At 37.9% G+C, this 25,725-nt stretch overlaps 2 protein-coding genes across 4 annotated transcripts; one reads left to right on the top strand and one right to left on the bottom strand.

Annotated features, from left to right (window-relative positions):
- Positions 1-7,372: 7,372 nt before the first annotated feature.
- LOC137722598 (heavy metal-associated isoprenylated plant protein 6) lies at positions 7,373-11,009 on the bottom strand. Its single transcript, XM_068461640.1, has 5 exons — positions 10,854-11,009; positions 10,601-10,751; positions 9,786-10,054; positions 9,572-9,650; positions 7,373-8,182 (listed from the first exon to the last, which is right to left on the bottom strand). The coding sequence occupies exons 1-5, from the start codon at positions 10,860-10,862 to the stop codon at positions 7,650-7,652; spliced, it is 1,041 nt and encodes a 346-aa protein (XP_068317741.1). The 5' UTR covers positions 10,863-11,009; the 3' UTR covers positions 7,373-7,649.
- Positions 11,010-15,881: 4,872 nt separating this feature from the next.
- Positions 15,882-24,800, top strand: LOC137721772 (histidine--tRNA ligase, chloroplastic/mitochondrial-like). 3 transcript variants are annotated; one of them, XM_068460790.1, is made up of 11 exons: positions 15,882-16,327; positions 16,439-16,527; positions 16,690-16,819; positions 17,001-17,093; positions 17,324-17,398; positions 17,931-18,048; positions 21,160-21,302; positions 21,976-22,104; positions 22,322-22,485; positions 22,573-22,648; positions 23,632-24,800. In XM_068460790.1, the coding sequence occupies exons 1-11, from the start codon at positions 15,935-15,937 to the stop codon at positions 23,695-23,697; spliced, it is 1,476 nt and encodes a 491-aa protein (XP_068316891.1). In that variant the 5' UTR covers positions 15,882-15,934; the 3' UTR covers positions 23,698-24,800. The 3 variants fall into 3 exon arrangements, 2 of the variants coding, with proteins under 2 accessions (XP_068316891.1, XP_068316892.1); XR_011066715.1 differs by having other exon boundaries at positions 15,884-16,327; positions 22,573-22,761; positions 23,632-24,798; XM_068460791.1 differs by lacking the exon at positions 23,632-24,800 and having other exon boundaries at positions 15,884-16,327; positions 22,573-23,599.
- Positions 24,801-25,725: the final 925 nt, after the last annotated feature.

Raw genomic sequence — 25,725 nt, 5'->3', positions numbered from 1 at the left:
GTAACTTCTTTTTCAAGTTATAAACCAACTTGATATATATATATATATATATATATATATATATATATATATATATTTTTTTTTTTCAAATTACTTTCATTAAGGAGAAGGAGCGAGTGTAAAATTATTACAATAATTCAGGAAAATAAGTTTCAAACCTAGAACGCATGGGTAAAAACCCAAAACCCTAGCCACCAGCTAAGATATTAGAAATCCTTTTACTTGGTCAAATAGACAAGAAAGGACTTGATCTTTGAGAGATTAGGTAGAACTGTTGTAAGGTCAAGTGGAAGGAAGCATAAATACCACGAACTTAGTGGCCTAATTCCTCCTATTGTGCAACTTGCCCAAGTTGGCCTCAGCTTCGCAACTCACGGTCGTGCCTACCTGTTCTCGACTGAGTCCATCTTGCGTCGCGGGTTCCAGCCATGCCAACCTTGCTCTGCAACTCCCATACATGACAATGCCTGCTACGTGGATCCCAGCCGCGCCTATCTTGCACCACGATTCCCAGCCGTGCCGACTTATGCTCCACGACTCCCAACCACGCCGACTTATGCTCCACAACTCTCATTTGCACCTATCAGACTCACGACACTCTAGACTTCAAAGTATTCAACGACAAAGAAGAACATGAGGCTTTAACCAGCAACCCCTCGGCTAGCAAAAGACTTAACGATGAGGAAGTTTGCAATCAATTCAAATTCTCAGTTGACCACCAACTAAGCCTCAAGGGAGCACATGGTAAAACATCTAAGGATGGTGCAACACTTGGACAAGGTCTGAGAACTGTTTGAAGTCTCAAGAAGATCGCCGAACAAGACATCACATGCATATGATTATATTATGCAGCAGTCCAGCTGTCCTCAGCTGCACTCACAACAATGACTTCCATGCTCTCTAGTGCGAAAGGGTAAACTAATATCCTGACACCTATTTGGGGCTGCTCTCTAGTGTGAAAGGGTAAACTAATTCTCCAACACCCATCTGGGTCTTCTCATCAATGTGAGAGGGTAAACTAATTCCCCAACACCTATATGGGTCTGCTTTTTGATGAGAGAGGATAAACTAATCCCCGACACCCATCTAGGTTTACTCTCCCACACGATAGGGTAAACTCATCCCACCAACTCTCAGCTTGGTCTGCTCTACAGCGCGAGAAGGTAAACTAATTTCCCGACACACATCTGGGTCTGCTCTCCAACAAGGAGGTAAACTAATTCCCTGACACCCATCTGGGGTCTGCTCTCCAGCGCAAGAGAGAAAACTAATTCCTCAACACCCATTTGGGTCTACTCTCCAATTGGGAGAGGGTAAACTAATCCCAGTACGCGCCATTGGGGTATAAAATGCTCTCTCCCTGGGAGAGGATAAACTAATCCCCCTACACCTCGTTGGGGTATACAATGCTCTCCAACATGTTCTAAGCGTATAGACCAGCTGATATTGAAATTGAATTGGAGCTTGTGGAATGATGCCATGTGAAATGTATTGGAAGAAGTTCTAGGGTTAGTCTAAGTTAAATCCCAAACCCTAGTCGGCAGACATAGGTGTATGTATGGTGCATTGCAGTCTAACAACTAAGTATGGCTGTCATGGTTGTGTATGGCTGTCATAGTTGTCATTCTCACTAATTCAAGGGATTTTCTACCTTGCTTTAGTTGTTAGCAGATTGCCCTTACCTTTAGTTGTTGGTAAAGCATAAATCAAGGAAGTGTTGCCCTTGATTTCTGCTTCTGTTTTCTCCTTTTCTTCCGCTCATATATATGAGCTTTCATTGTATCTTGTTTAATGTAATGAAATATAGACATTCAAACTTCAATATGGTATCAAAGCAGTGATCTCCATCGATCTGCTTCTGAGTATCGTCTTCCTGTTTCTCCTTCTTCTCCATCATGGCTGAAAGGAGCTCTGTGCAAGGCGAAGAAGTAAACTCGCATGATGTGTCTTCTTCATCTCATCTAGACGTTGATATTAATCCAAATCAACGTCTCAGTTCGGTCCTACTAAATGAGTTCAACTATCTCCCGTGGGAGAGGGCTGTCACACTTGCGTTAGGAGGACGATCGAAGCTTGGTTATGTTAATGGCGCGATTCCAGCGCCTAATGTGTCCTCATCAGGTTACAATGATTGGCTGTGCAAGGACCAGCTGGTCATGTCATGGCTGCTCAATTCTATGGATCGAAAAATTGCAGAAATCTTCAGCTATGCAGAATCTTCGTACGTTCTCTGGAAAAACCTCAAAGAGATGTATGGGAATCAGAACAACGCAGCTCGAGTGTTCCAACTAAAGAAGGATATTGCTAGTCTACAACAGGAAGGGAACTCATTTGTGCATCATCTTGGCAAGTTGACCACCATGTGGAACGAGTTGAATGTTTATCGGCCACACACCATTGATGCTGTCGTGTTGATCAAGAGAGCTGAGGAAGATAAAATCTTTCAGCTTCTAGCAAGTTTGAGCTCTGAATACGAAGATCTCAGGAGTCATGTTCTCATGAATCCTGAACGTCCCTCCTTCTCAAGTGTGTGTGCCACTATTCAAAGGGAAGAAACTCGCAGAAAAATCATGACTGTGGAATTAAAGTCAAATATACCAGAATCTAGGGTATATTTCTCAAACCACAGGGCTAGTGAAGAGAGAAGATATAAAGGAAAGAAACCTACTGTGAAGTGTAGCTATTGTGATACTGGTGGACATACACGAGACCATTGCTGGATTCTCCATCCTGAACTAAGGCCCAAGCACTCGAGAGACAGCAACAAGAGCTTCACTAGAGGAGCACACAACCCATCACCCAAGGCAAACAAAACCATGACTTCTCATTCCGAGGAAGCACAGATGTTCACATCTAATCCGGCCATGCTGATAAATGAATTTGCTGCCTTTCTTCACAAGAAACAAGGTGGTGGGGAGAATGAAGGATCAACCAGTCAGGTTGACAACAAACCAGCTGCTCTACTTGGACAGCTTGCTGGTTTTTTGGCTGGGAAAGAAGGCATGACACAACAAGATATTCCAGGTATCTTGCGATCATTCTCAACTGCTCTTAAAATAGGTAATATACATGATTATTGGATTATAGATTCAGGAGCCACTGATCATATGACCAACAAGTCCACAAATATGTATGATTTTAAAAAACTTTCATGTCCATCCCAAGTGTCAGTTGCTAATGGCAAGGGTGCCATGGTTGTAGGGAAAGGAAAAATACATTTGATCTCTAGTAATGTCGAGTCAGAGGCCCTCTATGTCCCTTCATTCCCTTTTTAGCTTTTATCTGTTGGAAAAATCACAAACTCACTAAATTGTACTGCCATCTTTTCTCCCAAAATTGTGATTTTTCAGGACATCACCACCAAGAAGACGATTGGTGAAGGTTTTTTTCTAAACGGCCTTTACTACCTTTCCAAGCATGTTCAAACTCCCAAGGCTTTTCATGTCACCTCAAGCCTGATTCAAGAACAACAACTTTGGCATCGACGCCTTGCACATCCTTCTGATAAAGTCTTATCCTTTTTGTTTCCAAACCTGTGCAAGGTTACAAGTTCTTGTGATGTGTGTCATTTTTCTAAATTCACTAGGTTACCTTTCACATCCTCCCTATCTAGGGCTAGTAATCCTTTTGAAATCGTGCATTCCGATGTTTAGGGACCAGTTTTAGAGTCATTTGATGGATACAAATACTTTGTAACCTTCGTGGATGATTTCACAAGGATAACTTGGTCATATCTTTTGAAATTTAAAAGTGAAGTGCTGGAAGTTTTTCAAGATTTTCATAGACTTGTAAACACTCAATTTGATTCAAATATCCATGTCTTACGATCAGATAATGGCTCCGAATATATGTCCCATAATATGTCTCATTATCTAAGCACACATGGCATATTACATCAAACCAGTTGTGTTGGAACGCCCCAACAAAATGGGGTAGCAGAAAGGAAGAATAGAGACCTGCTTGAAAAAACTAGGGCACTGATGTTTCACTCGAACATGCCGAAAAAATTTTGGTCTCAAGGTGTCCTTACTGCTGCATATCTTATCAATAGATTGCCCAGTAAGGTCTTGAATTTTAAATCACCTTATAAGATTCTGAAAGGCAGACAGATAGATTTGTCACACTTACGGGTATTCGGATGTACATGCTTTGTTCACATTCAAGCACAGAAACGTGACAAGCTAGAACCACGGGCTGCAAAATGTGTTTTCTTAGGCTACTCTTCTACTCAAAAGGGTTACAAATGTTACAATCTCACAACTAAGAAGATGGTTGTCTCAAGAGATGTAAGATTTGAGGAACCAATGCCTTACTTCACTCAATCTCTGGACTACTCTCAAGAGGGGGAGAAAATGCTTGACTTGTTTCCAATGCCATATCCATATGAAGAAGATGCAACGGATGTCTTAAGGGACCAAACACTGGATGAGGTCCATTCTCAGCCAGTGGCCCCTGATGAACTTATCTCATCTGAACCCTCAAGAAGTCCTTCCAACCAAGAGACTGCTCAACTACAAGTGGCTCAACCTTCCACAGTTCGTCGAAATCCTTCCCGTGAGAGGAGACTCCTACCCAAGTTAAATGATTATGTAACTTATAATGTCAGGCACCCCTTGACTTCTGTTATTAATTACAGCAAAGTGTCACCTTCATTTGCTGCTTTCCTTAATACAGTTACCAAGACCTATGAACCTCAAAGCTTTCAAGAAGCTAGATTACATAGCGAATGGAGGGATGCTATGGCAGAAGAGCTTCAAGCTCTTCACGAGAACAACACCTGGACCATCATGAAGCTTCCTAAGGGAAAGAAGGCTGTAGGAAGTCGATGGGTGTACAAGATCAAGTTCCATTCAGATGGCACGATTGAAAGACACAAGGCTCGATTGGTTGCTCGTGGATTTACTCAGACTTATGGAGTGGATTACAAAGAGACCTTTGCACATGTGGCAAAGATGAATACAGTGAGGGTGCTGTTATCTGTTGCCATTAACAATGCATGGCCTCTCTTCCAAATGGACGTTAAAAATGCTTTTTTACATGGGGAACTAGAAGAAGAAGTTTTCATGAAAATCCCTCCGGGTCATCCTCAATCAAACAATCCAGACTTGGTGTGCAGACTTCATAAATCCATTTATGGACTCAAGCAAAGTTCCCGAGCATGGTATGCCAAGCTCAGTCACGTCCTAGAGGGAGTTGGTTTCTCTCGGAGCAATGCAGATTCCTCTCTATTTGTGCGATCGGGCACATCTGGTAAACTTGTTGTACTTATTTATGTCGATGACCTAATTGTTATAGGTGATAATGTTTCTGAGATTAGTGCTCTTAAGCAATATCTCAGTCACAAATTTGCTATCAAAGATCTTGGAACTCTTAAGTATTTCTTAGGCATCGAGGTGGCACATTCCCACAAGGGCTGTTTTCTAAATCAGCGCAAGTACATCATTGATCTTCTTCATGAGGCAAACATGACAGATTGTAAACCTGCTCGGACACCCTTGAATAGCAACTTGAAGCTGCAGTTTCATGGTGATCTCATTCCTAATATAGAGTATTATCAGCGACTGGTTGGCAAGCTCATTTACCTAACTATCACTTGTCCTGATATAGCATATGCTGTGAGCCTTGTTAGTCAGTTCATGCATGCTCCAAACACATATCACATGAAGATTGTTCACCGTGTGCTTCGTTATCTAAAGGGTTCTATTGGTAGAGGGATCCTTATGCGCAATAATGGTCATACTCAGATATCAGGATATACAGATGCAGATTGGGCAGGGAACTCTCTCGATCGCAAGTCTATCACTGGTTTTTGCACATTCGTAGGGGGTAACCTTGTCACCTGGAAGAGCAAAAAACAAAGTGTGGTTGCACGCTCAAGTGCAGAAGCGGAATATCGTGCTATGGCATCAACGGCATGTGAACTTAGTTGGCTCAAAACTCTACTCTTGGACCTAGGGTTTCCTCATCCGCAACCTATGTCTCTTCATTGTGACAATCAAGCAGCAATGCACATCGCATCAAATCCTGTCTTCCATGAGCGAACTAAACACATTGAAGTTGACTGTCACTATGTTCGGAATCAAGTGCAGTCCAAGGTAATTGCTACACACTTCGTTCGCAGTCATGATCAGCTTGCAGATATCTTCACCAAAGGACTGTCATTTACCACTTTTCATCACCTCCTATCCAAGCTCGGATTAATTGATCCCTTTGATCCAGCTTGAGGGGGAGTATTGGAAGAAGTTCTAGGGTTAGTCTAAGTTAAATCCCAAACCCTAGTCGGCATGCATAGGTGTATGTATGGTGCATTGCAGTCTAACAACTAAGTATGGCTGTCATGGTTGTGTATGGCTGTCATAGTTGTCATTCTCACTAATTCAAGGGATTTTCTACCTTGCTTTAGTTGTTAGCAGATTGCCCTTACCTTTAGTTGTTGGTAAAGCATAAATCAAGGAAGTGTTGTCCCTTGATTTCTGCTTCTGTTTTCTCATTTTCTTCCGCTCATATATTTGAGCTTTCATTGTATCTTGTTTAATGTAATGAAATATAGACATTCAAACTTCAATAAAATGGAACTCAACCAAACCCGCAGGGGATTATTAATAAGGCAGAAGAATGGTTGGAGACGCTCCAAAAATGGCAATGCTCTCTTAAAGGAAATCATTGTGCAAAGCGCGACAGAAATGGATTGCTCCTGCTTCAGGTTTCTTGAAATGCAACTTTGATAGGGCATGGGAGGAAAGATCAAGGAGCGACGGAATGAGAGCTATCATTCGAGACCACCAGGGAAATTTATTGCAGGGGCTTCAGGAAGGCACAGAGATGTCATATCTCCGCTGCACGCGGAGGTTTTAGCAGCGAGGTTTGTTGCACTGGTGTTGGTGCAGAGCAGCCATGCCGATGCTGGAATAATATTCGAAAGAGACTCCAGCCTTGTCCTTGCAGATGAAGATCAGTCCACTTTTGGACCTATTATTGAAGACACAAAAGGTTTACTACAAGCACTTGGGCACTGTGAGTTCAGACACACAAATCGGGACGCGAATCATGCAGCACACCGACTAGCCCGTTCAGGTATTGGAGGAACTAGTGATGCGGTATAGTTGGATGATACCCCTGACCTACTCCATGACTATTAGTGGAAGAAAGGCCATTGTAGTTTCCATTGTTTGTATGGTTGAGGATGTTGTTTGTGGGTTGAAATCTCAGGTAAAATTTTGATCGAATCTCATTTATGCACCTTATCCTTACTTTGTACATTTTATTAATTCCTGAATATCGTACTTTGCTAATAAAAAATTCAAAATTGAGGAGACTATTAAGATAAGCTTTAATATCTTTATTAAAAAGTATCAAAAATACAACTAAAAAATTAGTAGAAAATTTAATTATATTAAACTAACCAATAACCAAACCCAACATCTGAACCGGCTGCCTCATCTGGGCGGCCGCCCGGTCGGTCTAACCCTACTACACCGTGTATTTAAGTCCAAAATTCCCATCAGTTCCTACTCACAATTAAACCTTGTATTAGCTGCATCTCGTAATATATACATTTTTTGTGAAATTCCGATTTTGACCCTCTATATAATATTTTTCTTAATTTCAAAGCTTCGTCAAACCAACCACCGGTCAATCGGTTCAGCACTCTACATCACCGAACAACCGTTCGGATTCTCGTCGCTGAACATCTGCGGCGCAGGGTAGTGTTCCATCGGCACAGAGTAGCCATGGCTAGAGGACCCCTGGCTAACGTGCGCCTGGTGCGCTTGAGCCTCCATGACAAACTTGTTGTGGTTGTAAACGTGCCCTTCGTCGTACCAGTAGTAAGAAGGAGGTGGGTATCCATTATACTCCATCTTGCTCACCTCCATCTTGGGGGCGCCTCCTCCTCCTCCTCCTCCTGCGGCGGCGCCGTCACCTGCTGTGACTGCTTTATCTTTCTTCTCACCAGCACCGTCTTTCTCTTTCTTATCGGCTCCTGCGGCTTCCTTTTCCTTCTTGTCACCACCGCCGTCTTTTGACTTCTTGTCGGCAGCTCCGCCGTCATCTTTCTTGGGTGGGACCACTTCCACGGCCCTCCGGAACTTCTCTTTGAGGTAGGGTACAAGTTCCTTTACATCCATGAATCCCTTCACCATTACCAGGTCTTTGGGTGCGTCAAAGCTCACACTGTTAACACCTGCGAACACCATAATCCACTTCTTTGTTAGATAATAGAATGACAAATTTGCCCATGAATATTTACAACTTTTGGTAACGAAAATATAAACTTTACATAAACCTTTTAAAATTTATCACAAAGTCCTTAAAATCTTTATAACGTCACGCACATGCATCATAAAAAACAAATATTGTAAAAACGCTCGTATGCTTTTAGCCGATTTGAAAATTCAGCATTCAAAGTATCGTTATGACTTAATTTTCTATTAATCTAGATTAGTCTTTTTACAAAATCTAATAAAATATTATTAGTTTAATAGCGTGGTGCCAGTGGTGTGCGTGCATCATTCTGATTAAATTAAGGGTTCTTTAGATTTAAACCCTTGCAACTCTTAAACTCTAGACAAAAACCCATATATATTATAACTTCTAAATAAAACCCAAATTTTAAAGATGATGTCATGTTAGATAAAAGATGTCCATGAATTTGTGTTTATTTACAAAATCATGCCACCAAATCTCTTATACATTTCTTTTTGCTAGACATTTAATTTGTTTAGTATATTTTTTATATTGTGTGAACTCCTCCAATCCAAAATCTAATTAGATCAAATATATACGGACATATATTCTACATTTATGTATACTAATACCATAAAAAGACGTAGGTAAATTAATTTTGTCACAAATTTAAAAAGTAGGCACATTAATTTTCATGTAATTATACAGTAGGTAAATTATTTTCATAAAATCAAACAATAATAGATATTGTTTTCAAAAAATTAATTTTCATAGTAGGTAAATTTTTTCATGTACTTATACAGTAGGTAAATTATTTCATAAAATTAAACAATAGATATTGTTTTCAAAAAAATTAATTTTCATAGTAAGTAAACTATTTTCATGTAATTATACTGTAGGTATAAAATTAAACAATTGATATTGTTTTCATAGTAGGTAAATTATTTTCATAAAATTAAACAATAGATATTGTTGAAAATAAACACTAAATTGGGTATATTCAAATTGAAATTTATTGTAGAAATTAAAAAAAAAATTCCAAATTAATTCCTCTATCTAGACCCATATTTCATGGCTACAAAGCCTTGCCAAATTCAATGCACGTGATCAATTAAAACAAAATTACAAGAACTTTCCATACTAGCTTAGAAGGGGTATATTAGGGATCCAAAAAATATAAAAACGGACATACAAACTTAATTTGGTAAGTTGCTTAGTTGGATCCTAATCATTGGGTTTTATTCGAATAAATATTTTATGATGGGCTAGAGGCTACAAAAAATGAGTTTGGAGGGGGAAAGTTAAATTTTCAGTTAAATTAATATAATCCAAATTCTATATTTTATTCTTCAAGTCATGGAAGGCGCGAGAATCGATTGGAATTAACCTTTAAACTTGGAGATTTTACTCTTCATCTTGTGCATGCATCCCTCACAATGCAATCTGATCTTCAACACCACAGAACTCTGAAACCACCCAACAAAAAAGAAACAAATTTAGCAGCAAAATTAATATATTAATATATAAAGAATGTATAATTTCGAGCTGTTTCGAGCCGATTTACATAGCTATTACTATATACATGAATGTCAATAAATTACCTCTTTGGGTGCCTCTTTGGGCTTTTTGTCTTCAGCCGGCTTTTTCTCATCAGCTGGCTTTTTCTCATCATCCTTTTTCTCAGCCTTTCCCTCTGCGGCAGGCTTCTTGTCTCCACCACCGCCACCGCCATCTTTTTTGGGCTGAGGAGAGACCAGGTCGATCTTCTTCTTAATCTTCTGCTCCAGTTTCTCCTTAAGCCCGGCGGGGTTAACTTTCCCAATCACAGTCAGTTTGTTGGCTGCACTATCCGTCTTCACTTGTTCAACGCCTATACTAATTCAAAAATTAGTACCAAATTAGCCAAAATCAATTAATAAAATAAAAACGTGTTTGTTACTTAAATAGTTGTTAGACCATCAAATTAAAGCTTGAATATAATGCATGTACGCCATTAAAGTCAAATTTGTGTGAACTGTTTCCCTTGCTTCAACGCCTGAAAAAGGCTCAACTCTTATCCAAAATTAATAGATATTTATTTATTTATGGTCCCCTTCCAATTTCCATGAAACGATTTTGGACCTTTTTTTGGTACTCAATTTTCAACGGTAAAAAAAACAAAAAAAAAAAAAAAAGAAGAAGAAAAATCTCAGAGACTCAGTGTGGTCTGAAGTCCGGCGAACTTGGTAAACTCCGAACCTTTTCTTTACAATGTTCTATATTATGTTGATAGAAAGGGACGACGGGCACACTGCTCTACCCAACGTCATCCGAAAAGCCAATTAAGAAAGCAGAAATGATAAGAACACACAAGCTCAAATCTGTCATGTGATCAAAATTTGATATCGAAATCGGTGGATAATTCGTGATGACATACCTTCGAATTTCTTGACGGCTCGTTTGATTTTCTTGGCGCATCCCTCGCAATGGATGTCGGTCTTCAAAACGACGGTGACCACCCCGTCGTCCTTCTTGGGGGCGGCGTCAGCCGGCTTTTTCTCGCCGTCATTCTTCGGCGCTTCCTTTTTCTGCGAGGACATTCAGAACCATCGTTAAAACAAAAAACTTTGGTGGGAGCAAACTATTACTAGTGACGAAGAATGACAAGGTTTTGATTAATTTTTACTAACCTCACCCATGAGTGGTAGTTGTTGGTGGCGTGGGCGTGCGATATGAAAAGAGAGAACAAACAAGGAGTGTTTGTGTTTTTTTTTGGGGGGTAAATTGGTGAATTGGAGAATTAGGAAAGAGGTAGGGAGGATGATAATATATAGGGAGAGGGGAGGGAGGTGGGTTTGTTGAGAAATGTGGGAATTTTCAAAGATTTTTATGTATGTTTATGTATGGGGGTATGTGCATGTATGCATGTGAGACGTGTGGTGGGTATGAGTATGGGGTGGGGGTTGGGGGGCGTATGATATTTAATTGGGTTTAATGATGATGGGGGTTGTGGTCAGCAGAGACGGGCTGTGGCACCATAGATTTTAAGTACCACGAGAACACGATTTTGATTTGTTACACTAAGTCAAATAATAAAATTCATAAAACTGATTAAAAAAGGTCCAATGTGCTAAATCGTATTTTCAACGCACAAGGAAAATTTATCTTGTTGCACTACAGGCTTCATAGAATGCCGCCGTGTTGGACTAATGTTTGTTGAGATACGACGGCATTGTGATAAGTCAGCCAATTATGACTAGACCCTGACGTGTCCAATCAACCTCCTTCCTTTTTATTGTTCAATTAAGTGAAATTAAAGGTGAACTAAACATAATTAAGGTGAATTAAATAGTTCCACCATGAAAAACAATGGTAAACAGTTCTGGACCGTTATTATTTGAGAGGAGGGATGTTGTAAATTCCAACATGAATTCATATAATATTCATAGTAGGTTATCTGTTTCTTTTCGTCTTTCTATTGAAAAAATAAAAAATAAAGGTAAGGAATTCAAGTTTAATGCGTTTAATTTTCTTCTTGTTCAGTGTCATTTGTATATTGGTGGATTACTCATTTATACGCCATGCAAATTTGAAATATTTCAGGAGTCTCGACTTTATTAACGTATACAATTACAACAAAATTGAACTCGTGCTAAGACGTCATGAATGAATGGTGAAGAAAATTGGATGCAGAAGCAAATTAAAGCAAGTAATCATGTAAAACGGAATAAGATTAGTAGCTCATTTTCGACATTTTAGTCTTTAGATGCTTGAGGAGGATTCAGAAAATGATCGATAGCTCAATTTTAACATTTTTGATGTGCGAGGAGGAGCCGAAAAAATAACTTTGTCTACATCAGCACTGCGGTCTATTGTATTACTCATCACTTGTAACCAAGAAATCTCAATTTTTTTCTTAAAAGTGAGTATGATATCGATTTATGATTGATTATTTTGCGGCTTAACTCAAATCATTAAACCTAAGACAACTTTGCGAATTACCCCAATGCCAATGATGTAATATGGACTGAGCATTCGAGTTTGCAATCCAAAAAGACTGCGTTGAAATATCTATTGAGAGTTGTCCCACATCGGTGAGAGACAATGTTTGCTATGTGCTTATATGGTATTGGGCTACTCCCTATATTGCCAATTGGTTTTATGGTGAAACCTCAATTTCATCATGGTATCAGAGCGGATTGCTCTCGTGTGAAGCCAAACGGCCACTCGCCCTCCACGTCACCCAGTTGTTGTCCACGTGTAGGCTTGAAAATCCGCCATACGTGCGGGGGCGTGTTGAGAGTTATCCCACATCGGTGAGGGACATCACCGAGTTGTTGTCCACGTGTAGGCTTGAAAATCCGCCACACGTGCGAGGGCATGTTGAGAGTTGTCCCACATCGGTGAGGAACAAAGTTTGCTATGTGCTTATATGGTATTGGGCTACTCCCCATATTGCCAATTGGTTTTATAGTGAAACCTCAATTTCATCAATATCAATGTCATATGACGACTGAATCACCCATTAGAATTCGATTTAAGTGCAACTTTAACTAGATATTCAACCTCATTATCTCTTCCCAATAAAATCCAAAACAATGTTGGAAAATTAATCTATATATTTTAGCATCGTATGCAATTATGCGTGCATTGACCAAACCCTAAATAATCGATGCTCCAATTGCGTATTATGGTCGCATTTGGTTTCGGCTACAACATCAACATCAACTATATGTCGTTAATTATCAAGTTCAGTCCAAACCGCAACACCCAATTATGGGTTCCAAAGAACGAACCAAAAAAATGTATAGATACAATAACGAACGACATTTGAACTCTACGAAAAGTAAGTTAAAGTCGGATTTTTATAACACATGTAATGTTTCTGATTATATATTGTACATGTTATGATGAATGAAAATGCAAAAATCATATATAGGCGTCAATAAATCCCGTTGAACTTGTTTTTAATACTATCTGATAATAGTCATCAAAGACAAATTGATAAAGGAAGAAGTGCTTGACAATAGTTGGCAATGATGTTAACTTAAGCTTGAAAAGACCAAAAGGCCACTAAAAGTTCAAATAGCTTTGGCAGGACATTTGGTATGGGAGGAAACTTGATGAGGAAGGTTGGCTCGTGATAAGCTAGGGAGATGTTACAAAGTTTGGCTCTTGTGTTAGGGATTTAAGACGCCTGGTGGGATATATGTTGCCATCTTCTGCTAGCTGGGTAGAAAAGCAATGGGGGACACTTGACACCGATGCCAAAGAAAATGATGTCAACTTCTTTGGGACATCCGACCTAATCGAAATGATAACATAAAGAAAATAGCATGCATAAGTTAACACACATCAAATTATCAAGAAAGATTTTGAGTTCGAATTTCATAAGTGACAATTAACGAGACACTGAAATGTTTGATAACCATCATTTAGGACATGAACTAAGGAAGTGAATGCCTAAACCAAAATGATTGCCTATCTCCAAATGTTTAAAAAAGTCCATATCAGCACTAATGGTAAAAAAAGACATTATTGATGTTTTCCAACTAAATGGCAGGAAAGAGAATTGTTGTCAAATTTGACAGCAGCTTCAAATCTATTTTTAGTGGATAATAAATGTCTTTTTATAATCTTTATAATTATCTTTTGTTTTAAAAATACTGATTACAATTATGAAAAATAAAGAATGCAATTAATAATAATTTAAATTTGACATATTGGTTGGAGAACAAAATTTGCAAAAAGATCAATGTGCCACATAAGCCTTCAAATTTAAATTTTGTGTGTAAAATTTGAAATCTCCTTTGGAGATGGGCTAATTGCATCTCCAAGAGAAATGTCAAAATCCTATTAAATGTCTATCCAATAGAAGTATTATTTGTTGATTGGATTTGAAAGCTTTGTGATTAGGAGTCATGACATCAAAGTTAAATTTATTTTTTATTCATTTTAATGGTGGGTCTCTTATTGCATTTACATTTAAACGAATAAAATTTTTGTTATTTTCTTTGGGACATCCGACCTAAACTGATAACATAAAGAAAATAACATGCATAAATTAATACACGTCAAATAATCAAGAAACATTTTGAGTTCAAATTTCATAAAGAAAATGACATGCATAAATTAATACACGTCAAATTATAAACAACTTTTATATAAGGTACGGCTTGGAAGCAAGCTACCACCCAAAGAATTCGAGAAATAGAAGAAAGGCTCCAGAGACTATGCCCGGTGGTGTACCGGAGGTTTCTTCTTTTTTTTTTTTTTTTTTTTTTAGACTTGGGGCGGTTTTTTTGTTTCACAATAAGACCTGGACGATTATTCTTACCCTTAGTAGCTTACGAGTACGATTAACTAATGGTAATCATCATTTTGAACATGACCTATGGAAAGTGAATGCCTAAACGAAATATGATTGCCTAATTTTCATTAAGTAGGTGAAGCTAATTTATCTAGAGAATGATATTTTTGCTTTGAAGCATGCCAGAAGAGAGTAGTACCTGTTGAGAAGAGTACTACAATGTACTACATTGTATTTTGTTTTGATCATTCATCTAGAAACGTCAAAAAAATGAAATTTAAATATTATGAAATGGGTCGGTGCATATGTATGCAGTGGTTGAAATTTGGATGCACATGCGTGTTTCATGAACAATCGAGAAAATAATATATAATATGACGCGTGATAAACATGAATGGTGATATTGATGAGAATTATATACATATATATATATATATATGTATGTATTAACATAAAGTCGATATGCCACTTAGTATTATATATTTTTTCTATTTATAAGTGAAATGTTATAAATTCCACTAACGACTTCGCAATTATTTTCTCACTCTATTTTGCAATTATTTTCTCACTCCTTAATGTCATCATTTTTTTTTTTGAAAAAATTACGATCAATAGTATTCGAGGATTTTATTTTATTTTTATTTTTGAATAAGCATGATTGACTGAACAATAGAGAGCCAGGAATTTAACGCATAAGGAACTATAACATATAATGTTAGAATAATGCTACGTCATGTTATGTGTGACAAATTAAAAATTTAAGGAATGTTTATATTGTGGGCTATGATATCTCAACCTTAGAATGAAAATTTGGAATACACACTAGGATGATTTTTAAAAAGAAAAACAAGATAATCTTGATTTGTTAATATTGAGGAGGAGTTCTCCTCAAGATACGTTGTGATTGATTTACGAAACTTCGTACTTATAATCAGAATCGTTAATATCATAAATTATTCTAGAAAGATTGTTGGGGGACTTTTAAGACATTTTTGAGCCTCAACAAAGATCATCTCTAAACAAAACCAATGAAAACTAAAGCTGTTTGGTGAGTCAATTGTAGTAAATAAATATATGACTCGTCACACTTTTAACGATACTGACTATTTATTTTTATACTATTCAATTAAACAATTTCAAATATAGATTTTGTAAAAATAATTTTTATATATTAATTTATAATATAAATGGTTCTAATCAAAGCAAGAAACTCTGTAAGTTGGCCGCGAGGTTCCTTGAGAAGGTGTTCCTCAATCCTCGAGGATCGGGCCTAACTCCATTTTTTTCTAAAAAAAAAAATGGTTTGTTTGGCATCCTACTAAAAATATTTGGGCCTTCACTATTCAATTTGGGCCCCCGCCAAATCCATACGTTGATTTCAACCTATTCCTCTGCGTTTTTATCAAAACAACCAAAGACCCAAGTAGCCGAAAAGACAATCGAGCCCTCACCACCGTCGCCATGGTCTCTGCAGTCTCGTCTTCCCTCCTTATCTTCCACAAGCCCTTCACTCGCGCTCTTCGACTGCCCCTCCCCAAACTCCCTCTCACCCCAAACCCTAGACCCCTCTCTTTACTCTCCCCGGCCGCTTCTTCTCTCACCCCCAATGCCACCGGAGGCGATCGCGTCGGGGCTCTATCTCCGGCGCCGGCCACCGATGACCTCCAAAAGATCGACGTTAACCCTCCCAAGGGCACCAGGGACTTCCCGCCCGAAGATATGCGCCTCCGAAACTGGCTCTTCTACAATTTCAGAGAGGTCTCGCGGCTGTTCGGCTTCGAAGAGGTCGACTTTCCGGTTCTGGAGACGGAGGCGCTGTTTATCAGAAAAGCAGGGGAGGAGATTCGTGACCAGGTATGCTGATTTTCTCAGCGTTTCTTTTACCTGCATTGCTTGAATTTGAATTGCATACATACATATATAAATGTATATATTCATATACCTACATTGCACTGTATTGTGTAGCTGTATTGCTTCGAAGATCGAGGCAATCGTCGCGTCGCGTTGAGGCCGGAGCTCACTCCTTCTTTGGCCAGGCTGGTGATACAGAAAGGGTACTGCGATTCTGATTCTGCTGATCGTGTTACTTTGCTAGTTAAAGACTTGGTTGTACAAGTGTATAATGTGTATCTATAGATTTATTATTTATTCTGTGATTTGTTTATATCCAGGTGCGGAAGCCAAAAATTTTGATCTCCTTGTTTTTTCCTGTCCAGAAAATCTCTGTCCCTGCCATTGAAATGGTTTGCGGTTGGGCAGTGTTGGCGGTACGAGAGGATGACAAGGGGGCGGCGTCGGGAGCATTACCAGTGGAATATGGATATTATTGGTGTACCTGAGGTTACGGTATGGAGCTGATTCCGCTGCATCGCTATATGATTATTCGATTTTTTGTGATACCTCTTACTCTTGCATTGATTGAAATTTCAATCTGTTTCAGATGATGTTGTATTTGTGTATGTTGTGTTATATGCATTTCTCTAACAAGCTTTAGTTTTATTTTTTATTTTTTATCTTCATGTGCTAGGCTGAAGCAGAACTTATTTCTTCAATTGTCACTTTCTTCAAGCGATTAGGAATTACGGCATCAGATGTTGGATTTAAGGTTTCAAGTCGTAAGGTGTGGATGGTATTTCATGACATGAACTTAAGCTACTTGATTCAGAGGTCTTTGACATCGTATTACCAAATGATTCTCAAGTTGCTTATCGAAAAAGAAACTGACACATCCAATTATTTTGGAAAAGCTCTCCCACTGTTTGTTCTGAATGAGTTTTCATGTCATTTTTAAATACTAAAATTTTTGATTTTATGACTACTGCCTATTGGCCTAACATTTCTACATTATAGGTTTTACAAGAAGTACTGAGGCGCTATTCCATACCCGAATCTTTATTTGGCAAAGTTTGCATCATCATAGACAAGGTAAATTGTGAAAGGTTGCAAGTTTTGGATTGCAGCTAATTATGTTCTGGGTTTTTACTATTGTTCTTTTAAAAAAAATTATGATGTGAAAGCCAGGATGGCATTGTATTTGTTTGATTATACATTCCTGAGAAGAAAAACTAAGATTATTTGTTAGTTTAATAACTTTGACTTATTAGATTTTGAAAAAGTTCTTTCAAATTATTGCTTTGAAGTATGCTAGTTGCTAGTTCATGTCGATATATTTAAGTTCCTTTTACATTCAATAATTGTAGTATGATGTTCTGCTTTTGTATGTGCACATATGTATGAGTATAGTGTCTACATGTGCCTTTTATGGTGAGAGTCCTTGAACTTTGTACGCATTTTGGATCTAGAATCTAGTCTTGCTCTTAGCCTGATAGTACAATGAATATGATATTTTCTTTACAATATTTTCTCCATTTTCTTATGCATGATCATATACCCTAACAAAAAATATAGACTTTTGTTACAAGTTTCTAATTCTTTTCTTGATTTGAATTGTAAACAGATAGAGAAGATTCCAGTGGATGATATAAAAAATGAGTTGAAATCTGCTGGTGTATCAGAAGAGGCTATTGAACAGTTATTGCAAATTCTTTCCATAAAGTCATTGACAAAGCTGGAAGGTTGGTCTTAACAATATTGATTCAGAAAGTATTTATATATAAGTTTTTGGCAATAAAAGGTAAAATAACCGTGTTTCCCCCTCTCCAAGATGTGAAAATATATCGTATGTATACTCAGATCAGCACAAATATCCAGCTGATTGCATATAAACTTGTAAGAGGGTATGTTAAATATTTCGGTATCCTACACGGCTCACGCCCTTGTAGATCAAAACTTTTTGTGCTGCATAGAGGCAAATTTTCAATTGATTAAAAAAGGTTGCTTTTGTGTAGTACAACCCATGTTTTAAAATGCGAAGGTGTAGGCGAGGTGTTTCATGGATAGCCCTGCGTAGGCGAGAGCCTTGAGGCATGAGGCGAAGCATCACGGGACCTAAAATTTATAATCTATATATAAATATATATTATATATAGTTACATATATAAATTATAATATTTTGTATAAAAATATTGTTTGTTGTTCAAAAGTGCACAAGTCATAAACAAGTTTAACTCAAAAACGTGCAAAAAAAGAAATCATTCATCCAAATATGGTCCACATACATTGAAATAAAAATGGTAAAAAAAAGTCTTTCCCTCGTTAATATCCACTCATTTTACAACATTAATATGGTCCAACATACATCCCCTACCCACTCTCTTTCCCTCTGTACACTCTCTCACTCATACGTTCTCTCTTCTCTCTCTCTCTTGCCAGTATCCACTCATTTTGCAACATTAATATAGTCCACATACAACGCTCACTTTCCCTTTTTTCTGGGTCGTGGCGGTGCTACTCGGTTGGTGGTATCGCGCGAAGAAGATAAGGGAGGGTTTTAGTGTTTCACAAGAAGAAGAACAACGCAAGGTTGTCGAGGACTCGAGGGTCGAACGAAGAAGGCTGAGAAGTTTTATAAAAAAGAAAACGCCCAGTACTACCTAACGCACACCTCGACCATGTCTAGGTGAGTTTTCGCCTACTCCCACAGGGCATAGATGTTGTCACCCCTACCCCGCCTCCAAAGCCGCCTAGTCGCGCCTTGGGGCACGTTTTTAAAACATTGGCTTAGCAATGACATCACTTGTAAGTTTGATAGTAGATTATTAGACTATAGATTGGATAAAATTTACGAAAAGTTTTAGTATGCCGATGGGAACCTTTGGTAAGTAGTACTTATTCCAAAATACAACAATAACAACAAAGTCTTATTCCTGAGTGGGGTCAACTGTATGAATCCTAGAATGCCACTGAACTTGGTTTTCCACCAAGTCTTCCGTTTGCTCCAAGTACTCCATGTCTTTTAAAGTCTCGTTCCAAGTCTTTTCAGGTCTTCCTCTATCCCTTTTGACCTGAGCCTTTATCTCATAATTGCATTTTCTAAATGGAGCATCTGTAGGTCCTCGATTCACATGTTCAAACCACCTTAACCACTTTTCTCTCATCTTATTTTCAATTACAACTGCTTATACTTTAGCACAGATATCCTCGTCCTTAATTATGTCATTTCTCATGTACCACACATCCAGTGAAGCATTCGCATCTCCGCTACACATTTTTTCTGCACGTGGTGATGCTTGACCACCCAACGTTTTGTGCCATAAAGCATTGCTAGCATTATTGCCATACTATAAAAAAATTTCTTGAGCTTTTCTGGCTTATGAAAATCGTACAACACACTGGATTCACTCTTCCTTTTAATCCATCAGCTTATATTCTAGGGAACTTTAACGAAAAGCTTCCGGTACTGTTCACTTTAACAAAAAACCATATTTTTACACTAAAAAGTCAATCCTCATACTGTTCACTTTACCCTTTATTTTGTTCTTATCATTAAAACTCAAAGTTTTCAAGCCTTTTTCATTAGTTTCCTTATATTTTATGGTTAAGATCTCCATCTAGTTCTTCGTTCTTTAGCAAGACAGATCCAAGATGGTGAAAGCGTTCACTCTTTGGTACTTTTTGATCTCCAATCCTTAACCCTATCTCATTTGACCCCAATCCCACTGAACTTGCACTCCATATACTTGTCTTCAACGTACTGAGGTGAAGACCTTTAGATTCCAACACCTCTTGCCAAAGGTTAAGCTTCACATTTACGCCCTTCTACGTTTCATCTATTAGCACTATATCATCTGCGAAAAGCAACCCAGGGATATATCTTGAATATGTCCCATTACCTCATCCACTACCAATGCAAAACAGTAAGGACCTAATGCTGAGCCTTGGTATAACCCTATGGTTATGGGAACTTTCAATTTGTCCTTCATGAGTTCTTATATAGTCCTTTCTCCATCATATATATATCCTCTATTGCTTGGATATATTCTACTTGCACTCCTTTCTTCTCTAGAATCCTCCAAAGAAGTTCTCTGGGATCCTATCATACGCTTTTTCATCTTGTGTAAATCCTTTTGCATATCTCTATATCATTTCATTGATCTTTGTAAGAGAGAGATTGCCTCCATAGTCAAGCGTCCTGGCATGAACCCGATTTGATTGCCTGAGATTGTCTGAGACTCGTGTTTCTCCCAAGCACTTGTTCTGAAATAATCAAAATTTTTAACCAGTTCTCTTACGATCAGTGAACTTTTGTACAAATGATTTATTTTACTAACCATTGTGATATTTGTTTGTTAAAAAGCTAAACGCAAAAGCTTTAACTGCTAGAAATTACAAGTACTCTTGATGGTCGAGGAACATTAGTGAAGGTAACAAGATAATATAATGTAACATAGATATTGAAAATGATAATGCTTAACTAAGCTTTCGTATATTAGGTGAAGGTGGATAAACACTTATTAGATGAGAAAAAGGAATTATTTAAGGTGTGCCTCTATAAGAAATGAATAGAGAGAGAAATAGACAATTATCTTGGGTAACGGTGATGATGAATTCAGGAGTTAGTAGTTACTCGTAGATCAGAGAGAAGTGAAAGAATGTTGAGACTTGAAAGTGGGAAAGGATAGTGAGGAGGTGGGTTCAGACTTGAGTTAACATGAATTGCGACCACAATAAATGGAACTGTATAATTTTTTCAAAGAGTAGTCGGATTATTTTGTCAATCATTTGTGAGTAGAGTTTCCAAGGTGATGGGGCAATTATTAATATGCTTTCAATGTTTTCTTATGTAGAGGTTCTTGGAGATGCTCGGGAAGCAGTTGCTGATTTGAAGCAGCTATTCTCTCTTGCTGACAAATTTGGTTATTCTGAATGGATCCAGTTTGATGCTTCTATTGTTCGTGGCCTTGCCTACTACACTGGTATTGTTTTCGAGGTTAGGATTTCCATGTGTTTTCCCTCCTAAAATTTTGACATTGCAGGTATTAGTCATGTTCGTAGAATGATTTGAGTTCTACCATCATTTCCATTTTCTTTAGTTGTTTATTGCTCCTGGTAGTTGATGATATTTCTTTATAATCTGGTATTACCTTTTTGTGTGCGAATAATGTCCTGGGGATCATATATGCTACTGCGTGTCTATTTTGGGCATCAGTCTGCTTTGGATGTAGTTTCTGGACATTATCTCACTGCCAGTTTATACATTTATGAATTTGGAAGTACTGAAATGCATTTAACTGATCTGTGAGCAAAATTTAGTAGCATTTGTCAAATACTACACTGGAACATTTTAGAGTTCTGTTCGGTGTGAAGTGAAAAGTTGGTTGTAATACTGTCATTACTTATGAAACAACTGAAAAGTGACGTGAAAATTTGTCCTCCTAAAATTTCAGATGTAGAACATACTGGAACTTCTGCATTGTTGTGCCTATGTGTAACACAAACTTTTGTGCTGGTGACAGACAAAATAAGCAGCCATATGACATACTGTTTTTATGTATGCATGTTTACTTAATTATGGTGATTAGATCTCCCTTGTATGTATATAAAATTGCTTCCAATTTTGTCACTGCAGAAAATAGTTCCTGACAAATAAATTTTATTTTCAGGGTTTTGATAGAGGAGGAAAGTTACGAGCCATTTGTGGTGGTGGGCGATATGACCGCTTGCTTTCTACTTTTGGTGGTGATGACATTCCTGCTTGTGGATTTGGATTTGGTGATGCCGTCATAGTGGAAGTAAGTTTAAACTTATGTAATATATATATATATATATATATATATATATATCCTATTCCTTGCTTTATGAAGTTTTTTACCTACTAGAATTGAATTTATGTTTTGGATAACGCTCCTAGTATTTAAATATTCTTCATTCTTAGCCACTAATTTTTTTTCTTTATCCCAATTTTTTTTGGTTTGCCATCTATTTGATATTTTCTTGTGGGGATTACAGTTGCTTAAGGAGAAGGGCCTTCTGCCGGAACTGAGCCTGCAAGTAGAGAACATTGTGTGTGCTCTTGATCCTGGACTTAAAGAAGCAGCTGCAACAGTTGCCACCATACTCAGGGGGAAAGGTCAAAGTGTTGATTTAGTCTTGGAGAACAAACCGCTTAAATGGTATTTCCTGCCCCCTTAGAGGTGCTTGTAGATTTCTATATCAATCACTGTGTTTCCAATATGTTATTTGAATTTGTTCTCTGTCAGGGTATTCAAGCGTGCAGCACGGATAAATGCTAATAGGTTAATATTGGTGGGAGAATCAGAGTGGCAGAGGGGTATGGTGAGTGTGAAAGTCCTTTCTTCTGGTGAACAACATGAGATCAAACTTGATGAACTAGAGTGATAAGAAGTTTGGTTATTTGGAGGTTGTATGGTTTACTTTTATCTTTGTAGGTAGGTTCAGTTTATAATTGTCTCCATTATGTACTTACAAAATTTTTTGGTCAGAATGTTAATGGAATAGCTGATTTTTGTCTTGTTGATCATGATAAAGCTCATGTAACCATTTTTTTCGATGGTTCTATTCATTAATTTATTTGTTCGGATTTGTCATGTTCATTTGAACAAATACTAAGAAATTATGACAATTAGCATATTCCTATATGAAGTACGAACAAATGATCTGTTTGGAATAGCAGGTTGTAGATAGTGCAGTGCAGCATAAACATCCCATTTATCAGTCTCAAGATTTTATCCTGTATTAAGATAACTAGCATACAGATTGGAGGCAATAGTTAATCTTTTCGCAGTGCTCTGTCTGCTGATTTAAACTCTGTTTGATTGTTAATGAAGGCAAATATGTGATATTTTGACAATAGATATTGCATTTGTAACTGTTTTGAATGGGTATGAAAGATAATTTTGTCTTCTTTGTACTTATGTAAGGTCTTATTAGCCATTTCATTTCCTGTAACGTTTTGGTTGGGTTCTGTTCCTCGTGTGGAAATAGCATTCGTTTATTGCCTCTTGGATTGCATTTTATCTTTTTGAAAACTCAAGATACCTTTCACCTATTCGAGACTTGTTTCCTTGATGCTTTGACATTATGATTTTGCTTCATGGTATTTACAAGATTTTCAGTGGCCTCTAGAAGCCCTATGATTGCTGCTTTAGTTTGATTGAGTGACATGACATTCTCTAACCATATACAGAATGAAGGGACCTGCATTGTACAATTTTCTTTCCTCTAAATTCAAGTTTTTGAAAGACGAGAAAATTTAGAGAACTTTGTTTTATGTGAGACCTGCCACCTTGATAGTGCAGATTGTGTTTAGAATGGTAATGGTTGCTCAGAGTAGAAGAAGAATGCGACCCAGTGTGTCTTCCTGACGAAGAAGAACGTGCAGATGACTTGAAGTCTTCCAGATAATGCTCTGCCGAATCGTCTAGGTACTGTGATCTTTCCTTTCAGAAAGTCGATTTTCTATATTCAGTCATTTCTTTTTAATTCAGACTGGTCTTTGTTAGCCGATTTAGAGCAATTTGAAAATACTCATACCCTAGAGAATGACTTCTTTGGGTCATTTGCCTGAAGAGATTTGCTTGGATAGGATAGTGTGGGAGGAAGTTTTTTATTTTTGGGTCTGGATTGTAGTAGGAATTTATAAGTTCAGATCCAGAAAAGATTATTTCAGGTGGCAAAATTATTAGGTCAGACCATGTGCTCACTGCTAAGTTTCTCACAAAGACAAATCTCCAAACCCATAGGCTAGCACTGAGTGCAAGATCCATATCTTCCACCGTGGTTCGGCCTTTGCATCCCACATTGTCATTTAAGGGTTTTCTCCATGCCCTGCTCTTGCAGTATGTAAGGTCAACCAGTAAATTATGTTGTCCCAAGTAGTTGTTTCTTCATTACTGTTGCATCTTATCTGTTAAGGAACACCGAATATATTTGCAATTTTACAATCCTGGTTACGGTGGTATTGCCATTCAGAATTTGGGTTTTACATGAATAAATTTTAAGGTAGTAGAGGAGGAAACATCGAGCAGTTAAGACGAGAATTTGAAATTACAGAGGGTGAGTATGTTGCTGGTGACCATATGTAAATACAGCAATTGTTGTGCCCAAATCAGACTGCTGGACACAAGTACAGTCAAATAAAACATTGTTTTCTGAGGTCTAGTAAATGTTATAACGTGCACCGAAAGTAGATACAAACGTTAACTTCTGACAGATTTTATGTATCGTTGGTTTCCTGTGAACGATCCATTGTTTAAAGTTGTCATCGGCACATTGGAAATATAAAGTATGATCCCCTTGCATTGAGATGATAGCATGACTCTGGAGTGCTTTTTTTTTTTGTTTTTTTTTGTGGTGTGAATTTGCCTAAAAAATTTCTGTATGAAACACATAAATTTGATGAACCTGTGCTTTACCAGTTGTATTTGAGCATTATTGGGTATCACCGGTTGTATATGACCATGCGTTGATTGCTCTCATCACGTGACACGACTCACGTGATAAGAGATAGTCCAATAATTGTATATAAGTTTGTAACCGGTGATAAGGCATATTTTCTTGTGCAGATTTGCAGCCTATAAAGGAAATCCGTAGTGGCACTAATCTCAAGCCCCCACATGGGTGTTTTGAAATCCGATAAATAGTTTTCGTGGTGATACGACATTCAGAAGATAGCCCTTGTGGTGAAAAAAAATTAGGAATAACTGTTGTGGGGAAAACTGTTAGGAAATAAGCCCCAAAATAAAATTCCTGTCAAGTCACTGTCAAAGGGCTGCACGTGAGGTTCATAGGTTTAGTTAATTTTTTTACCGCAAAGGTTATCTTTTGAATATCTAATCACCATGAAGGCCGATTATTCGATTTAGCCTTGCAATTATATCTAAATCTCCATCAACATCCAAATTTGACAGCGAGCAGCAAGCACCGCGCTCATAAGCAACCACGTCTCCGATCTCAACGCCATTCTTGTTTGAAGTTTTGATCGGCCGAGAATATTTAGGTGCTTTCTATTTATGGCCCTCCATGCATCATTATCCTCGATAGTTATGTGCTTTCTATTTATGGCCCAAAACCCTTTATTTTTTTCCCTACTTTCCTCTGCTGTTTTTGGTCGTTTTCACCTTTTTTTTCTTTTGTCTTGGCAGTGTCTCAATACGGGCAGATCCGTCACTACTGCCGCTGTGACCACGTCCGATGGCTCAGTTCTCTGCTTTTGTGGCATTTTCCTAGCTAGATGCGCTAGTTTTGTGGCATTTTACAACTCCCCCTCGCGGGCCAAACGTTTGTTTTGCATACAACGTTACTCAAATGTGTCGGGGGAAATTGGTTGAGATGATGGATTTATGAATCTTAATTATTCAACTGCTCAAAATTAGAAATTGGAGACATTTGAC

The sequence above is a fragment of the Pyrus communis genome, chromosome 17, assembly GCF_963583255.1.
Source record: "Pyrus communis chromosome 17, drPyrComm1.1, whole genome shotgun sequence".
Lineage (NCBI taxonomy): Eukaryota > Viridiplantae > Streptophyta > Magnoliopsida > Rosales > Rosaceae > Pyrus > Pyrus communis.
Note: the sequence above shows the minus strand (reverse complement) of the source record. Positions and strands in the feature narration are given on the sequence as shown.

Excerpts from the sequence above, each read along its gene's own strand:
- LOC137722598 (XM_068461640.1), bottom strand. Across the intron at positions 10,055-10,600 it reads AGCCGTCAAGAAATTCGAAG|GCGTTGAACAAGTGAAGACG; the intron begins GTATGTCATCAC and ends GAATTAGTATAG. Across the intron at positions 9,651-9,785 it reads CCAAAGAGGCACCCAAAGAG|AGTTCTGTGGTGTTGAAGAT; the intron begins GTAATTTATTGA and ends GGGTGGTTTCAG.
- LOC137721772 (XM_068460790.1), top strand. The coding sequence starts at position 15,935 with ATGGTCTCTGCAGTCTCGTCTTCCCTCCTTATCTTCCACAAGCCCTTC. Across the intron at positions 17,094-17,323 it reads TTAAGGTTTCAAGTCGTAAG|GTTTTACAAGAAGTACTGAG; the intron begins GTGTGGATGGTA and ends TCTACATTATAG. Across the intron at positions 22,649-23,631 it reads CAGAGTGGCAGAGGGGTATG|ATTGTGTTTAGAATGGTAAT; the intron begins GTGAGTGTGAAA and ends TTGATAGTGCAG.